Below are 17,619 nucleotides of genomic sequence, written 5' to 3'. Positions count from 1 at the left end.
AAGCATTGCCTCACATGCTTCTACCTGAACTGGCGGGAGGGAAGAGATTGTTTTGTTTGGTATCCACTGAACCAATTTTGATTAGGTTTGCTGCACCTAAAAGGTCTGCCAAATATTTGGAACAGCTTTTTTTATTTATACAATTGGTTTTTTTTTTTTACAAAAGGTTCCCAGAAGTTGGAAAGAAATTGAAGCATAAAATTGGCATCTGTTTCAGTAAAGAATAGAACAGTGACGCAAACCATTAAAGTGCATATACCCTGTACCACAAATTACACCACAAGCTTGTCAGCGGAACCATGGTGATGCACCTTTCTATGCGCCTTATAGTCTCTGAGATCAGCATTTGCAACAGATCAGTGCCATGGACATACAAAAATACGGTGGTGCTCAATACTCATAGAGTGGCATCATCTTGTTTGGGACTGAGAAAAGCATGTACCTAATTGATATAATTTGCTGACACCATTCAGTCAACGTGTGTTTCGACCTGCCGTGGTTGCTTAGTGGCTATGGTGTTAGGTTGCTAAGCATGAGGTCACAGGATCGAATCCCGGCCATGGGGGCCGCATTTCTATGGGGGAGAAATGCGAAAACGCCCGTGTACTTAGATTTAGGTGCATGTTAAAGAACCCTAGGTGGTCCAAATTTCTAGAGTCTCCTACTATGATATGCCTCATAACGAAATCGTGGTTTTGGCACGTAAAACCCCATAATTAAATTTTTTTTAAAACTTATGTTTCACCAGTAGGCTTTGCTCTGTAGCAAATACAAATACAAATAAGTGAGCAAAGCAGTCGATAATTTCTCATTAACTTTATTAAATCTGGCAGCAAACATTTGCACATGTATACACAATCGCAAGCATTTCAACAAAGATGTTTGTAACAGGGAACTCCTCTTGCGCATCACTTATAATGAATCTGTTCTCACTTGCCAAACTTACTGTCATTCTACTGTAAAAGAAAAGCTGAGTGCTAGAACATTGTGCATAGGAATTTTCTGGTTTTAGTGAAAAACAAAAAACAAAACTGAAATAGGTTTCAAAAAGTTAAATTTCAAGCAGCAGCATCACAAGGAAGACATGTGGCATATTTGAACTTGGTTGCTCTGGATACCGGAGAAGGAGTTGCCCTTTGTAGTGCCTTTGGATTACAAAACTTGTCGGGTCAATATCATTTGCCTTGAGTTGTCTTGTCTGACGGGCAACCAAGCTGATGCTGGACGGAACCATTGCAGGCCATTTACCATTTGCGGTGCGCGTGCTGCTCGAGTCTGCGGTGCGTCACTGTGATGGCTTCCAAGTCAAGAAGCGGGATGTGGAGGCACTACTGGACTGGCAGTCTCTGCAGGGTAAAGATGTCGAGATAGCCTTCAAGCCAGCACGGGTGCTTCTCCAGGATTTTACGTGAGTGAAGCCTGGCTCAGTAAATCTTGTTGGTTCAAAATGCATAGGAAGAAGATAACGTGTGACGCAGACAAGAGGGCAGAGATATGGACTAGCACAAACTTTCAACAAATTTAATTTCCATTTGACTCGTCAGTTTAAACTTCACACAACCAAAGAATGCATACGTGGATGAAAAGGAGAGGTCAAGGGGTCACACCAAATGTATAAGATCTCGAGGCCAAAAGCACGAACCACAACAAACAATAACCAGTAGAACCGAAAACGGAACCATCTGATACACCATCCTTGACTTAAGGACAATCGGATAGGCAAAAAATTCTTTCTTTTCTGAAAAGCCATCAAATGGCAAGTAATGCATTTGTCCCTCATTCTGTGAATATCTATTGCTTCTAAGATTTCACCAGTGAGCTTGATGCTTTCCTTCACACTACGTTGGTCTTTTCAGCGGGGCCACAAATGAGCCTCACACAGCAATGAATTTCAGTTTCAGAGAATCACTGCTTATGCGTGTATGTGATTTAACGTTTGTCTATGACTGAACAAGTGTGCTGCTGCCATTGAATCAACAATGGGAGGCACGATTTGTTGTGAAAACGTTTTTCTTTGACTGAAGGTGCACCTGTTTTGCCACGACCTTCATCAAACTGCAGAGGTCACGAAGCCCTCACCACTCTAGGGTTTCATGGTAGTGCTTCTCACAGGTTGTCTGCTCCTGTTTAGCAATGTTGGCAGTGTCGCTAGGAGCCGCCAAGTTCCTAGCGACACTGCTAGGAACTTGGCAAATTAAGGCTTTAAGGCTTTTTAAGGCTTGCATCGAGAAAGGTTGATGGAAAAGATGCAAAGAGCGCCAGTGTTACTATGTAAAGTTTTATCTTGAAATGAGTTGCGTAAAACGGACACTAAAGGAAAATATTAAGTCGAGCTAGGTTGATAGGTTATTCGTCTAGAAGTCTATTGTCATTTTCTGTGTGCCACTATATACCATATTGTTGCATAGGTAATCGCTGCGGAAGGTCCCATTGCTGCTCCTCAATTTGAACCACCTGAGCCAAAACGGACAAGTTGACGTAATGTCCATGTGGCCTCCCTGTATGCTACTGTCTGTGAATCAGCCAGTGCTGACGTCACATGAGAGGTACCACAGTCCACAACAGTGACGCCACTCCGATTTTCGATTTTTGCCATTTTCTAACTTAAGAAAGCTTCATTCTCACCACAAATGACAAATTCGTTATCAGGGAAGCCTAATCTTCCAGTCTCACTCGACCTAATGTTTTGCTGTTGAGCTCTTCCACATCGTTGTGTGCTTGTCATAATGCTACTTAAGAACTCGTCTGTCGTGTGACTCAATCTAATAGTACCTCGTAATTGCATCTGTACACTATGGCAAAGGGCGAAAAGGGACAGAATATTTAGCGCAGTCGCAATTTTCGCAGAAACCAGTGACGGAAACATCAGTAATGTCTAGCCTGCTCAGCAGTTTTATGTGATGAGTGGTTCATGAGGTGGTGTGGCATGGGTGGCTGTTTCAATGAGCCATGCATAAGCCAGATTCACACGAATGCGGCACGTCACCATATTCCAGCACTCTGTATTCATTGTGCAGTGTTTCATTCTGCTATCCTTGCCAGATTGAAATCTGGCAGTCTGGGCTGCCATCATGGGAATGATGGGTCGTACGTGAATTGACCCAAGCTTCATCCTTTTGGCTTTGAACAGCCTTCTGGTTTCTTGTAGCTTTGACTCCCATTAATTTGACCACTGCAGAACCACAAGGTTTAGTCGATTCATCCGAAATGTCAAGTTCACAAATGGCAGCAAAATGAACGAATTCAATAATCTTTTTAATTCCTTGAAGTATATAGTTTGTAATGTCTTGTTGCTTCTTGCTCTTGAAGTGGAACTAACCACCATATGGCAAAGGGCGCCAACGTGTCTAAATGTTGCCTTTGCTTTGGACTGTCATGTTGCTGACAGTGATGTCGTAGGTCAGTGGTGCACAGACCTCAACACTGTTGTTGGTGCTGACAAAATCGTCAGAAGAGACAAAAGCAGTGGCGTGGTCAGCTGAATTTTTTTGTTTTCAACCTTTTAGTAGCTGCTACGCATGTGAAGTGGTGCCAATGGGCTCGTATTAACCAAAGCAACACACAAAATAGATGAGCTTTCATTTCGTAACAGCGTTTGGTTTCTTGCCAGGACTTTTCAGTATGTTCAAGTTAAGCAAGAAGGCAAATTAATGGGAGCCAAGTGTATTTTCATGAAGCTAACTTGTAATCGCAAATTCCACATTTAGCTTCATAATGGGGCTCTGAAACACTTTTCTAACTAATCACAGAATGGCCTCGCTATTAAAGAACCTCACCTCATGAATCTCCGGCTGCAACCATTTTTCGAATCCTTCAAGTATAATTGCACTGATGCGCAGATTTCTCTTTTTGTCCTTTCTAGCGCGCTGGAAGCTACACAGGGCCCAGTCTAAAAGTTGGACATTTTCGTTTTTTTTTTTTTTTTTGCGACGCTACTTCTGTGTTCAGGTGTGCACATTAAGAAAGCGATGCAAGATGGGTGCTCGGGCTGCCTTGTGCCGCCACGCTCCCCTGTAGTTATGTGATCCACGGAAACCATTCGGAGCACACGGTTACAGTGGCCAGAGGGCTTGTCGCGGTACTTCGTAGCGGCCACATTATCTACACTACGCAGCACGTTAGTGCAATCCCGCTACTCGCGGCGGACATGGCTACACACACACGGCTGTGTGTAGACTGGAAGTGTAAATGTGAAATACATTTTTGTTCTTTTTGAGATGGCAGACAGATATATCTTCTATTTATTTAACTCAAGATTACGAATAACAGTATTACCGAGAATAGTATTCTTGCGATCACGAAATTTGCCAATACTGGTTGGTTGGCTGTTTGTGACGTAGCTGCTGACGATGCTGCAAGAAAGAGAGCAAGCAGTTTTTCACTGTTTTTGACTGGAGATTATATTGACACGTGTACATACTTGTTTGTCTTTTCCGGGTGACCGCTTTTTACCGTCTAACAAATGTTATCGCACAGCGCAGGATGCGCCTATGTATCGGAAGTTCCTCGAATCTCATCGATGGTTCTTTTTACTGTTTGGTGTCACCGAACCTTGTGTAATCTGATTTCATGTATGCGCGACACGAATGGTGTAGAACTTTCTGGAAGGTGCGCGGGCACCAGCGATTACTCTGGAACCTTCGCCGACTGATGTATAAAAGCCGACGTGCTTGATCCGCAGATCGGATTTTCGCTGATCGCCAACTGTGTTTGCCGCTTTCGTTGAGCTTTGAGTGTAGCCTGTTTTTGTGGGCACGGGTTTGCCCAGTAAAGTTAGTTTTGCCATTCACAGTTTTGTTGCTGTGTCCTCGACCGTCACTGCCACGTGACAATATATTTCCTGCTGCCATGCAGTTGAATAATATTTGGCCTGCATGTTCAGAATAGCCTCATCTACTGATTTCCAACATTTTCTTGCTGCGTTCAACAAGTGTTTCAGGGCTCCTTTCATTTCTAGCACCGAACTGTTTTCAATACATAGTGTGCCATAGTGAACTAGCTTTTCAAAGCCACAATTTTTCTGACTGGCTCAGTTGCAGGGGAGATCGTTTTCGGTGCACACTTGAGGTCTAGAGAGCAGGCTGAGCGGGGAGGAAAAGAAAGTAAAAACAAACAAAAAGAAACTACTGGAAATATCACGACAGCTCGGTAGACGCGAATTAGCAGCTTCACCAACAGTTGGCATCATTCAACTTCGTTTTGTGATTAGTTGAGCACGTAGTGTTGGCTGTGTATGTTCATACGACTTTATCGCTGCTATGGTGGACCCTTTTCGTGTGTGCGTGGGCCTAAACAGTGGGTACAAATCTTCAGAATGTGCATACAGATGTTTCCTTTCGTGCAGTGGTGCTGATGGTGCAGATGGTGCAAAGCCTGCTCTTGCTACCGAGTCCAGTGAACATCTCGTTAGGACATTCTTATTTGCGTGGTTTATCACATTAATGAAGCGATAAAGTTTATCCGGTGTTCCATATTTTAAACCAGTGTGTCTGAACCATGCCTGCGTTTCTGCAGTCCTTGATTTTCCCATTTTTGCGCCTACGTGTTCTTACCGATATATGACGATACAAATTAATAATTCACAGTTGAGTAACATTACGAACTTGCTCCTTCTAATTATTCTATTATGTTACTATTTTCGTGCTAGACTTGTCTGGTTATGCAGAATAGCATTGAAACTACTTCAGCTCACATTTCTAGGTGAATGGAATTTTCTTTGTTATGTATAGCATCTAAGAACTGCAGACCACATAAATATATTAGTGCTTACTGCAAAAGTGAAATGCTAGTCTGCTTGTCTTATTTAAGCCTTTACATGCTCGGCACTTATATTGAAGTCTGGCCGAGAACATTCCTATTATTTTGATGTGCAGTCTGGCTATAGAATTCTTTTTTCCTAACTGGAGTTCTACTTTCCTTTTGGCAAAAGTATAGCTGCATACCAGTCACCACCTGTGCTTGTCTGTGCATTGGAAATACACGAGAACAGCCTGCTTCTGTCACAACTTAAATATAATTTTGTTTGACATATTTAATCATCATTTAATTGTTGCAGCCATTACACAAACACAGTGCATAGTTCAGCTTCTTAAAGTGCATAATTTAGTTTTAAACACCAGAGGAACTTTATCACTTTATTAACATGATTGACCGCACGAATAAGAATGTCCCAACGAGGTGTTCGCTAGACTCATGAGCATGAGCAGTTTTTGCACCAGAAGCATCACTGGATAAAGTTCACTTCGCCACAGTAGAGTTGGTTATGCGATGAAGCATATGAAAAGTGGAAAGGTTCTACTATAAAAAAAGATATGAGACAGATCCAACCGTAGACTCAACCAAACCAGCTAAATGATTCGCTCAAGCTAATACAGTAGCAACCAGAACAGCTCACAGTAAACGCACTTGACGCTCGAGCCAACCATGTGCGACATCAGATTTGCAGGGCACGAGTGTATGGACTTGGGTGCAAAGCGGCTTCTCAAGAGGCGAACTGATGTCACGGTTGATCATTCACTTATACGCAAGCATGTTTGTGAGCCAATACTCCGAGTTCTGTGGTCTCCACATGACATACAAAATGACATCGACTGACGTATATTGGTACCGGCACAACATGATTAGCTTAGAGAGAGAGGTCACTTCATTTTATAATAAAAAAATGCATCGATGCCCTCAGTCCAGGGGCATCGCTTGCGGCCTGCTTCAACACTAGGCCAATAAAGTCCGCAAGGAATCGTCGGCCATGGAGGGTGGTTGCGGCGGTCAGCCACTCGGCGGAAAGATAGGTGGGGGTGATGAGGGTTTGGGTAAGGGGGGTAGTTTTGGATGGCATTGCCATACGATGTGCGGTGTGTTGGGAGGATACAACTCACAGTGGCTACAGCGAGGGAGGTCTTCAGCAAGTAGGCCTTGCAGGAGGTGCTTCTTTGCTAGAGTGAGCAGGGTGTTCGTCTGAGCTTGTTGGATGAGCGTGTCCTGTTTAAAAGTGAAAGTGCAAGTTTATTTTCTTTTCAACGAAAAGAGGGCACCAAGACAAAAGGCAAGAGCCTGACAATGTCCTGGTCACCCGTAGAACAGCTGGCGTTGTGCACGAGCTCTTCACAACAAATTCACAATGAATTTCTCAATCGTTGTAAAAAGCATGACGCAGTAAGTTAAGATGCATCAAATTTGTACTAGAAAAAAATTAATTGGATACACAACTTATCGTATGAGTGGTATCAAGATACATAATTATTTTACAAACATAATAATGTCAGTCCTAAAACACAGAAACAATATCACAAAGCTTACAACGTGTGCGTTATAGAAAAAAAATGTGAAAGGTAGTAAAATAAATACAAAGTCTGTCGACTAAATAAATATCTCATTCCGTATGTTTCAATAGGTATTTTTTAATTGTAGATTTAAAACGTTTTTGTGGAAGGTAATATTCAGTTTCAAAGGGAAATTGATTTATTACTGTGGGAATTTGGTAGCTTAGTGTTTGCTTGCCATAATTGGTGCATGTGATTGGAACAAGCTTACGTTTCGTCCGAAAAGCATAATGGCTGCTGGAATTATCTGGACAAGACAAGAACAATGGATGATGATGTATGTACTTAAGTAGACTGAAATTATTACTTCTTTTACTTTAAGGATGCCATTGTCACAATCCGCCCGGGTTCGTGAACAAGGGAGGGCTTGAGGCACCCTCCGTTAGACGGACGCTCTGCAGCGTGGTGGTGATGAACGATGAACGGGCACCGCCGAGCAGCAGTGCTCGCCGGTGTTTATTGGTGCGGTGACCAATGTTGCCTAACTGAGCCTGGCAGGCCACCGAGCCTGGTGGGCCAACGAAGATTATGCCCGAGGGGGCGTCACATGCTTGCTACAGCCATGTTTCTGAAATAGCGGCGACGTAGGTAAATCTGAAGGTTTGCCATGAAACCTCTCAACAGTACGCAAAGCGCGTTTCTGAGTTGGAATTAGTTTAAGGTAATTTCTGGACGTCGTAGTTCCCCAAACAAGGATACAGTATGATAACCTTGAGTACAGAGGTGCGTAATACATGGATATCTTTAACCAGGGGGGCAACAAATGAGATGTATTATACAAGCAACCGACTGTTTTACTTAGATCAGACATTAATTTGGTGGTGTGAAAATTCCAAGAAAGATTCTCATTGAACCAAGCACCAAGAAATTTCTGGTTTGAAACATGCTTTAATTCAGTATGCACATAGAAAATTTTCAGAGTGATACTTTCTACTGTATTAATAAGATGAAAAATAATGTAGCTTGTCTTTGATAAATTAAGGCTTAGCCTATTGATCAATAATCGGTTATGTAGCTTTCTCAAATATGCATTTGCCATAGCCTCCATTTAGGACAAGGAGTGGGATGAAAAGAATATATTCGTATCGTCAGCGTACATGACCGGATTAGGCGATTCGGATATGCTAGCGATATCATTTACGTATACTAAAAACAATAACTGTCCTATTGATCCTTGAGGAACACCATGCTGAATTGCCAATTTCTCTGAGGGTATGTCATTAACTTGAACATACTGCAATCTGTTATTTAAATAGCTCTTTAGCAAGTCAGATGCAATACTATGTATGCCATAACTGTTAAGCTTGTGTAGCAGGGTGTTGTGATGAATGCAATCGGATGCCTTTGGGAAATCTAAGAAAAAGACCAAGAGTGTACTGTTTCATTTTGATATTCATAATAATTTTTTTCTTTTACTGCTAAAAGCGCCTGCTCTGTTGATTTGTTTTTCAGAAATCCATACTGCAAGTAAGTATATAAGAACTTATGGTTGGCAGGTAAACCTCTGCGCAACTAAGATGTCGATCAGTCTCGTATTCGTGCAGCCCTTGACTCGACCCTTACCATGATGATTACGCTGAATTCTCGTACGATGAGTCATAGCTCCTCCGGTCAAAAGCTATTTTGTCTTGATCTTATAATCCTGGCCACTGGTATATTATATAAAGCTATATATAAAGTTAAGTGCAGATGTATCTCAAGCTTCCTTGAGAGACCCCTGCACACTGTTAATTGGGAAGCTCGCAACAACATCGCCTTAGACTGCTTGTGCACTAATTTCACAATGTACAATGAGCTTTTGCTAATGGAATAAGTCAGACGTCACAACAGTTCACAATGCTTTCAATGAATTAAAGGCACAAAAGCGAAAAATGTGCTGTTATATACCGTATTTACCCGCGTATAACCCGCCCCTGCGTATAACCCGCACCCCTAACTTTGAACTCGACGAAAAAAAAAAAAAAAAACTCGCGTATAACCCGCACGTTTACCTGAAAAAAAAAAAAATGAGAGCTAGAAAGATGCAACTCATACTCAGTGATCATTTCGTTTTCAGAACATTTATTCAAACGACCACCACCACGTCACTGGTTATCCGATTCTTAATCGTCGCCGCTCTCACTACTGCCATCCGAGGCTTCATCGCCACTCTCAAAGACGTAGTCGTCCTCGGAACCATCCAAACTATTACTGATCGCACATTTTTCAAAGCTTTTGCGCACCAAATCGGCCGGTATCGCTTTCCACGCATCCACGATCCACTGGCACAGCAATGGAATATCAGGCCTTCGCACGCGTCCCGTCGGTGTGAGGGCGTAAATGCCGTCGGCCATCCACTGGGCATACAGCCGCTTCACGTGTGCCTTGAACGGCTTGTTCAGGCACACGTCGAGTGGCTGTAGCATGGACGTCATGCCGCCAGGTATTATGACGAGGTCGGTGCTGGTCTCGGCAAGGCGAGCCTTCACCGCATCAGTGCAGTGGCCTCTGAAGGAATCTAGTACGAGCATCGACCGGCGTGCCAGCAAGGCACCTGGTCTTCGCTCCCAGATTACTCGAAGCCAGTCACCGACTAGGCCACTGTTCATCCACGAATTTTCTTCCGCACGCACAACGATTCCTGGGGGCAGTGGAATGCTAGGTAGCGTCTTGCGTTTGAAAATGACATACGGGCGCAGTTTCGTGCCGTCAGCCAAAGCGCATAGCATGACTGTGCAGCGCAGCTTGGCATTTCCGCCGGTCAGCACGCTGACTGATTTGGAGCCCTTTTTTTCCATGGTCGTGTCCATCGGCATCTCAAAGTACACAGGTGTTTGATCAGCATTTCCCACCTGAGACAGCAAATAGCTGTGCTCCTTCCGAAGTGCGATCACATATCGATGAAAGTTCAACAACTTTTCCTCGTAGGCTTCAGGAAGCCGCTGGCACATGGTTGTTCGCCGCCGCATAGAAAATCCATGTCTTCGCATGAAGCGCTGAAGCCATCCACGGCTTGCACGAAACTCGCGTGGAATGTTCAATTCCCGGGCCAACTTCAAGGCTTCCATTTGCGCCATCTCAGTCGAAACAGCGTGGCCACGACTTCTCTGCTCCTCAATGAACTTCGCAAGCTGCGTCTCGATGTGGGGGTACGCGCCAGTCTTCGGACCCCGAAACGCTCGCCTGTCCCGGTTCGTTGCTTCGAGACTCTCTTTTTTCTTCCTCCAGTCGCGAATGCACGACTCGTCAACGTCATGCTGTCTTGCAGCAGCTCTGTTGCCGATTTCTTCGGCAGCGGCTATAATCTTTAGCTTCTCTTTCGCTGTGAAACACTGCCGTCGAGTCGCACTCATGATGCCAAAACAAAGCAGGCAAACAGTGCAAACTGGGGTAAGTACACTAAACAGCGCCTAACGCGAGGCTCAACAATGCTGGCCTTTCGTTGGCCCTTCATCGGCTTGACAAGCGTCGATGACGATGGGGATGGCGGACTACACGGGGAGGCCGCCGCACATTGCGGTGAAGCCGACCCCCCCCCTCCCAAGGAAAAAATTCGCAGATAACCCGCACCCCCACTTTTTAAACGCATTTTTTCACATTTTGGTGCGGGTTATACGCGAATAAATACGGTATTCTTTTCCCATTATAAGCTGAAATAACAAACCTTGTTTTCTGTCGAAACTATATAGATGGACACACTGCAATGAACTTGCTCTGGGTGGACGTTTCCTGCTCTTTATTTTGCAATCGTACTGACGAAGTTATTGAGGTACAATCACGGCGCCATGTAAGCACAGTACTGATATGACCCCCCTGCATAGGCAGGAACGGCTGCCCTCGCCACTTGTGTTGCCTCTCCATGCGAAGGGCAATCCGTTCTACACATTCCTTTATTTTAAAAGCCTGTTTTAAAACACCCACTCCGTGAAACGTCTCATGGGTGTTGAATCAAGTGACTTCTGGTTAGCTATTGTCATTTTTTTCTCTTCCCTTCCTCTTCTCTCGACCTCAAGTATGCACTGAAAACTGTCTCCCCAATTATAGGACTGCTGCAGCATTGCCCCAGGTGGGGCCAGTGTCAAACGGCATTTGAAAATTCAAGCACTCCAAAGTGATTTTCCTGACCTTTTTAGACAAAACCCGCATGTGGCACTTCAGAAATATTGCTCTTGGTAAATGGCTGAGCTATCTGCTTTTCTCATTATAGGGTGATTTGCTGTTTGGCTGCTAGGGCAATCGGGAAAGAAATTTGGTATGGTGTTGGGGCTTTGTGATGCAGAATTCGGCAAGCACAGTCACCATGTCGCAATGTTGTGACCTGCTTAGCTAGCGGTGGCTTATGAGCAGCATGTTTGCCTTTGTAGCTAAAAATGCATTGGAAGAACCTTGTGCTATAATCACAGACTCCTGGCTGCATTTGCAGGCTGCCAGTGGTGCACAGTCACATCGTTCGTTAACACTCTGTGGACAACTACAGGCAACGCAGCACAAAAATGTTTTCTTGCACAGTTTTGGTGTTAGGCACGAAGTTTCTGGATAAATGTCTTCGGCCAACACCAAATGACAGGCCGCAATTATGATTTGTTGGGTTAGAGGATTATCTGAGGATGGGGAAGACTTAGTGTGGTGCACGACTAAATTTTTTTTAAAGCCTGGTCAGAGGAGAAAGGCCAATGCAAGATCCTCGGCTTGAGTGGTACCACACGGGTATTGTAGAGGAAGTGCAATGCACACTCGCGTGCGACATGAGCTGCAACATGGTGCCATAGGTTGAAGGCACTCCAAGACTACACGCAGCGCTGACATATGATGAATTGGTTTCATAAATGCAAGTAATCGTAATGATGTTTAGCTCTCCAATGTTTTGGTATGTCGGCGCTGGCATGCAGTCTTGGAGACCCTTCAACCATGTGTTGCAGATCATATTGCATGTGGTTGTACACTTTTGTTTTACGCTCAATGAGAACTGATTGTGCAAGTTCAAAACAGAGTGCAGGTGGCTTAGGGCTAAGCTCGTTTCTAGTATTCGACCTTGTGCTGCCCCATTATTGCTGAAAGATTTTCCACAAAATACATTTTCTTGTGCAATGAAAATGCTTATTGTAGGTGAATTTTGCACGTTTAGATGAAAAATAAGCTTTTCCGTCTCATTTTGATATGTCTGGTCTTTAGAAGGTTAACTGTGCCTTCCCCACATTGCAACAGCAAACATCGTACTGCTTAGAATATACTGACTAGTGTGTTAAGCACTGGTGTGCTGGCATGGCACGGAGTATGATGAATGCCAGTGGTGTGGGACACAACAGTGTGTGAGGGCTTCCCTCAATCCATACACTTCTGGCTGACTTGGCAAGAAGACACACTTTCTTTTCTAGAGCAGACGCTTGTAAACAACAACAGTATCTTTAACGCCAAGGTCCTGTGACATGCATTGTACAAAATTAGAGCCTTGCAGCCATCACATACTCCCAATATGTCAATTAGCTGAGAGATCACCAAGGACATAAGAGAAGTATGCAAAACTGCCGACACCTTAACTTGACTGCCCAGGTGCAGTAGCTGCAGCTAGGATAGTGCAGCAGGTATTTACAGGCCACATTAGCCAGGCAATTGAGTTTCTAAAGCAGCCTATTGAGTTCATTTTGTGTTTGGGCTTGTGTGATGGCCTTGCTTCCCTTCTGGTAATGTACTCTGAGGTACTTATTGTCATCTTACAGCTACATAAGTCTATGGCTGTAATACCAGTGGTAGCAAGCAGAGCTTGAAAAGGGCCTAGTTTGTGTGGCTTCATCATTCTGTTCGCTGTGGCAGGGAACCTGTCTTGTGTTCTTTGTTTTCCACTAACTTCGTGTGTCACCGTGCCTGCCACAGCATAACAGAACAGTGTAGTATCAATGGCTGTACTCGTTGAGTTGGCCAGAATAGATTGGGGAGCTAGTTGGGTTACATCACTCATTTTTAGCGCACAAAAGCAGGACACAAAGATACAGTGGTGTTGTAGGTGCACTGCGCCTTAGGTGCACTGTGTATTTGTGGTTAGTGAACCACAGGATGCATAGACGTTCTTTCCAGAGCTGCCAGGGTGTATGTTTCTTGAATCTTCCACAACTAGTGGGCCCCTAAATTTGCACAATCAAGCAATGTTGTCTGTAGTGTGAAGTAGCTTGAATCTTCCACAACTAGTGCGTCCCTAAACTTGCACAATCAAGGAATGTTGTCTGTAGTGTGAAGTAGCTTGTGGGAAACAGGCGCACATTTACCGAGGCTCTTGTTGCTGCCGCAGGGGTGTTCCAGCAGTGGTGGACTTTGCTGCCATGCGCGATGCTGTACAACGGCTGGGAGGGGACCCCTGCAAGATCAACCCGCTCTGTCCCTCAGACTTGGTTGTGGACCACTCCATCCAAGTGGACTTCTCTCGCATGTGAGGGGCACGCCTTAGTCGGGTGCACATATGTGAGGCGCTCAGAGTGTTTTGCATGCGCCAGGTAGGAAGCACGGCTGCACTTAGAGTGAGCAGAATGTTTTGCTCCATCGACTGGCAGTAGCTGTGCAGTTTGTTGGCTTCACGTGTATGTATGCTGTAAGCCTGATGCGTACAGTAGAGAACCTGTTTGTCGGGGCCTGGCATGCATGAGAGCAGGCCCAACTTGCAACGAGGAAGGGGGGGGCCTCTGAATGGCGCCTGTTTCCAGCCTCTTGTGCCAGGCGCCCAACCCGGGGGGAGGAGGAGGAGGAGGCCCGCGGCCCCGCCTGCAGCACACCGTCTGCCCTTTTCACGGCCGCCCGGCTGTCGGGTGCGTCTTTCGCTGGGGCCCACATAAGCTGACATGCAGGGCAGTGTTCCATGTCTCCCTGCCGGTGGGTGAGTCCCATAAGGGCACACAGCATCATTCGAGGACCACGGAACAAGAGTTCTTGTTAGCCCAGCTGGTATGTGTCCGTCTCGAAAGATTCAGCTTAAAGGAACTTTAAAGGAAAATTTTAAGCGGAGCTATATTGATGGATTATTCGTCTAAATGTCTGTCGTCGTTTTCTGTGTACAAACATATAACTTTTTTCTTTTGGAAATTGCCACCTAATGCCCCGCTGCTGCTGCTCAATTTGAAAAGCCCTTGGAAAACGGACAAGTTGACGTGGCCTCCCTCTATACCACTCTCTCTGAATCTGCCAGTGTATTCGTCACATGGGTGGTACCATAGTCCAGAACTGATGGTGCCACTCTTGATTTTTCTTTTCCATCATTTTCTCATTACAGAAGCTGTGTATGTGCAACAAATGATAAATTGATTATTTATTTATTTATTTATTTTACCCTCAGGGCCGAAGCATTACAGAGGGGAGTGGGTAGAGAATAAACGCAGTGCATAGTAACATAATAATAACAAAATGATAATGAACATAATAAACATAATATCACAAAGCATGCTAAGGTATGGTAAATCCTAATTATACAATGTTAGCTAAGGCATGTTTAAATCTGGTATTATCATTAATGGAAACAATGTCGGAAGAAAGGTGATTCCAATCTTGTGAAGTTCGAGGTAAAAAGGAGTAAAGAAACGTTTTAGTATGACATGGCTCGATACCAACCTTAAAGCGATGGTCAACACGGTTAGATATTTAATGTGGCTGAAGAATGAATTCGTCACGGAGGGTAGGGTGATAGTAAAGCCGATGGAAAAAGTTCAAGCGAAAATTTTTTCGGCGGGATGCTAGGGATGGAAGAGATATAGCAGATTTCATTGAAGTTATACTAGCAGTGCGGTTATAACAGGAACAGATGAAGCAAGTAGAGCGATTCTGCACCATTTCTAGTGAGGCAACCAAATTGTTAATGCTTGGATCCCAGACTGGAGTGGCGTATTCTAATTTAGATCGAATGAGTGTTTTATATAATAAGAGCTTTAAAGACGAAGGGGCAGCAGAAAAGTTACGGCGTAAGTAACCTAACATGCGGTTAGCGTTGTTAATTATCTTCTCAATATGCAGGGACCAACTCAGATTAGAAGTGATATGAACGCCTAAATACTTATAGGAGGAAACCGCGGTTAAAGGGGAGTTGTTTAGGTAATATGGAACAGGACTACTGGATGCGCGAGAGATACGCATCACTTTACATTTGTTAATATTTAATTCCATTAGCCAGGTATTGCACCAGCAAGATATAGAATTTAAATCTGATTGGAGAATGTTAATATCGTTATCAGTAACTATTTCACGGAAAATAACGCAGTCATCAGCGAAAAGATGAATATTAGAAGAAACTAAAGAAGGAAGGTCGTTAATGAAAATGAGAAAAAGAAGGGGGCCTAATACGGATCCTTGTGGGACTCCAGATTGGACAGGACATTGGTTAGAAGAAAGTTCGTTGGCTACGACAAATTGGGAACGATTTGAAAGGAAATCTTTGATCCATAAATAAAGACTATTATCGATATTAAGTTGACTAAGTTTATGAAAAAGAAGTATGTGGGAGACCTTGTCGAATGCTTTAGAAAAATCTAAGTAAATGCAGTCAGCTACCGAAGAACGATCAAGAATGCGGTGCAGTTTATGAGTAAATGATATGAGCTGCGTTTCACCCGAAAATGATTTCCGGAAGCCATGTTGAGCTGGTGAGAAAAAGGAGTTAGATTCGAGAAAGGCGCCAAGGTTCGAGTATATAATATGTTCTAAGAGTTTGCAGCATGTGCTAGTAATGGAAATGGGTCGATAATTACATGGTGAACTTTTGTTGCCCGATTTGAATATTGGAATCACCTTCCCAATTTTCCATTGGGTTGGAAGAGTTGATGTGTCAAGTGATTGCTGAAATATTTTTGTTAGTATGATTGAGCTGTAGACACAAGTATTTTTAAGAAATTTGCAATCAATAGAATCATAACAAGGGGAGGAATGGTGCTCTAAGTTATTGATGAGTTTCGTAATTCCAGCCGTGTCAACAATAATGGGAGGCATGAATGGGTAACTGTAACGAAAAGTGTCTGGAAGATTAGTATTTGTAGCTACGGAGAAATTTCTTGAGAAGGTGTCATTAAGAATAGTAGCACATTGGTTAGGTGGGACGGGGTTGCCAGCTGTGTCTACCAAGGAGTTATCAAGACAGGGGTTAATCATACGCCAAAACTTTCGAACATTAGAATTCAGAAGTTCGGGTAAGGTATTCGACATGAAGTTATCTTTAGCTTCCTTCAATGCTGCAATGTAAGTATCAGATGCAGTTTTATAGGCCATCCAGCGTGAGCTTGAGGATGATAATTTGGCCAAGCGATACAGACGTTTCTTTCGATTAGAAAGCCGTTTGATATGGGAGTTATACCTTGGTGTTCGAGGATTAGACGTGATAATACGAACAGGGATGTATTTTTCAATTAATTTGTTTACTTTTGTTGAAAACATGTCCCAGTTATGTTGAATAGAACGTTCATCAAAGTTAGTCAGAAATGTGTTAGTGAAATCTGCTAAATCTTTGTTGATTGCCTCAAAATTAGCTCTAGCATAGTCACGAATTGTCTTGCGTATTTTGCTGTTTTTTGGAACGTGTGCATCAATGGAAAAGGAAAGTAACGAGTGGTCGCTTATGCCTGGTAAATAAGAAATACTAGAAACAAGGTCAGGTCTAGTTGTAAGGATTAGATCAAGGGTGTTGGCTGAGACAGGTGTGATTCTAGTAGCTTGAGTGGTTAACTGCGATAATGAAAACGTAGAGCATAGTTCTAAAAAATCGTGAGCTTGAGAGGAAAATGGTGACATAGCAGCTGGTTCTGTGTTCCACTAAAGCCTGATGTTTTTGTCTAGTTTGACTTTATATTTTCCTTTAGTGTTTACTTTTTTAGAGACAACTCTAGACAACAAAATCTGGATTTTCTTTGTAAATCGAAATGCCCTACTGTCCAGGTGTCACATCCTGCCAACCTATTACAAGCACTTCCTACATTACGCATATTGAAAGAGTACAAAAATGCTACAGCATAGACACCTTATAACACAAGTCACCATAGGCGCGAGTGTCTGCGCTATAAGCGGCACCCCACTATAACCAAAACAGCATTTTTCAAAGGCAGTACACTTTCAAAACATATAGACCAAGCAGCCTTCGAGATTCAAAGCATGCGACTGGGTTGTTTGCATCCGTTTATATTTATGAACGTTGGAAGGTTAACATTCGAGAACATGTGGTCTTCGCATAAAGCAGACAAATGAGCACAGAGAAAAAAGAAAGCATGCTCGATTATTCATATTTCCCCACCCCACTGTGCCACCAACTCTACAGAATTAATCTAGAACAGCAACCAAATTCCATGCACCATATGGTTCCTCG

At 43.6% G+C, this 17,619-nt stretch overlaps 1 protein-coding gene across 2 annotated transcripts in view; it reads left to right on the top strand.

Annotated features, from left to right (window-relative positions):
• The window catches only part of LOC126530117 (cytoplasmic aconitate hydratase), a 269,805-nt gene that overhangs the window by 4,555 nt on the left and 247,631 nt on the right, over positions 1-17,619 (top strand). Inside the window, exons 3-5 of one of the 2 annotated variants that reach the window (XM_050177555.3) lie at positions 1,240-1,408; positions 13,582-13,719; positions 13,991-14,092. In XM_050177555.3, the coding sequence (XP_050033512.1) occupies positions 1,240-1,408; positions 13,582-13,719; positions 13,991-14,092 (409 nt within the window). The remainder of the gene's footprint in view (positions 1-1,239; positions 1,409-13,581; positions 13,720-13,990; positions 14,093-17,619) is intronic. The other variant, XM_050177556.3, reaches the window with a different exon arrangement.

Source organism: Dermacentor andersoni, chromosome 5 (assembly GCF_023375885.2).
Source record: "Dermacentor andersoni chromosome 5, qqDerAnde1_hic_scaffold, whole genome shotgun sequence".
Lineage (NCBI taxonomy): Eukaryota > Metazoa > Arthropoda > Arachnida > Ixodida > Ixodidae > Dermacentor > Dermacentor andersoni.
This window is presented reverse-complemented; position numbering and strand designations above follow the sequence as displayed.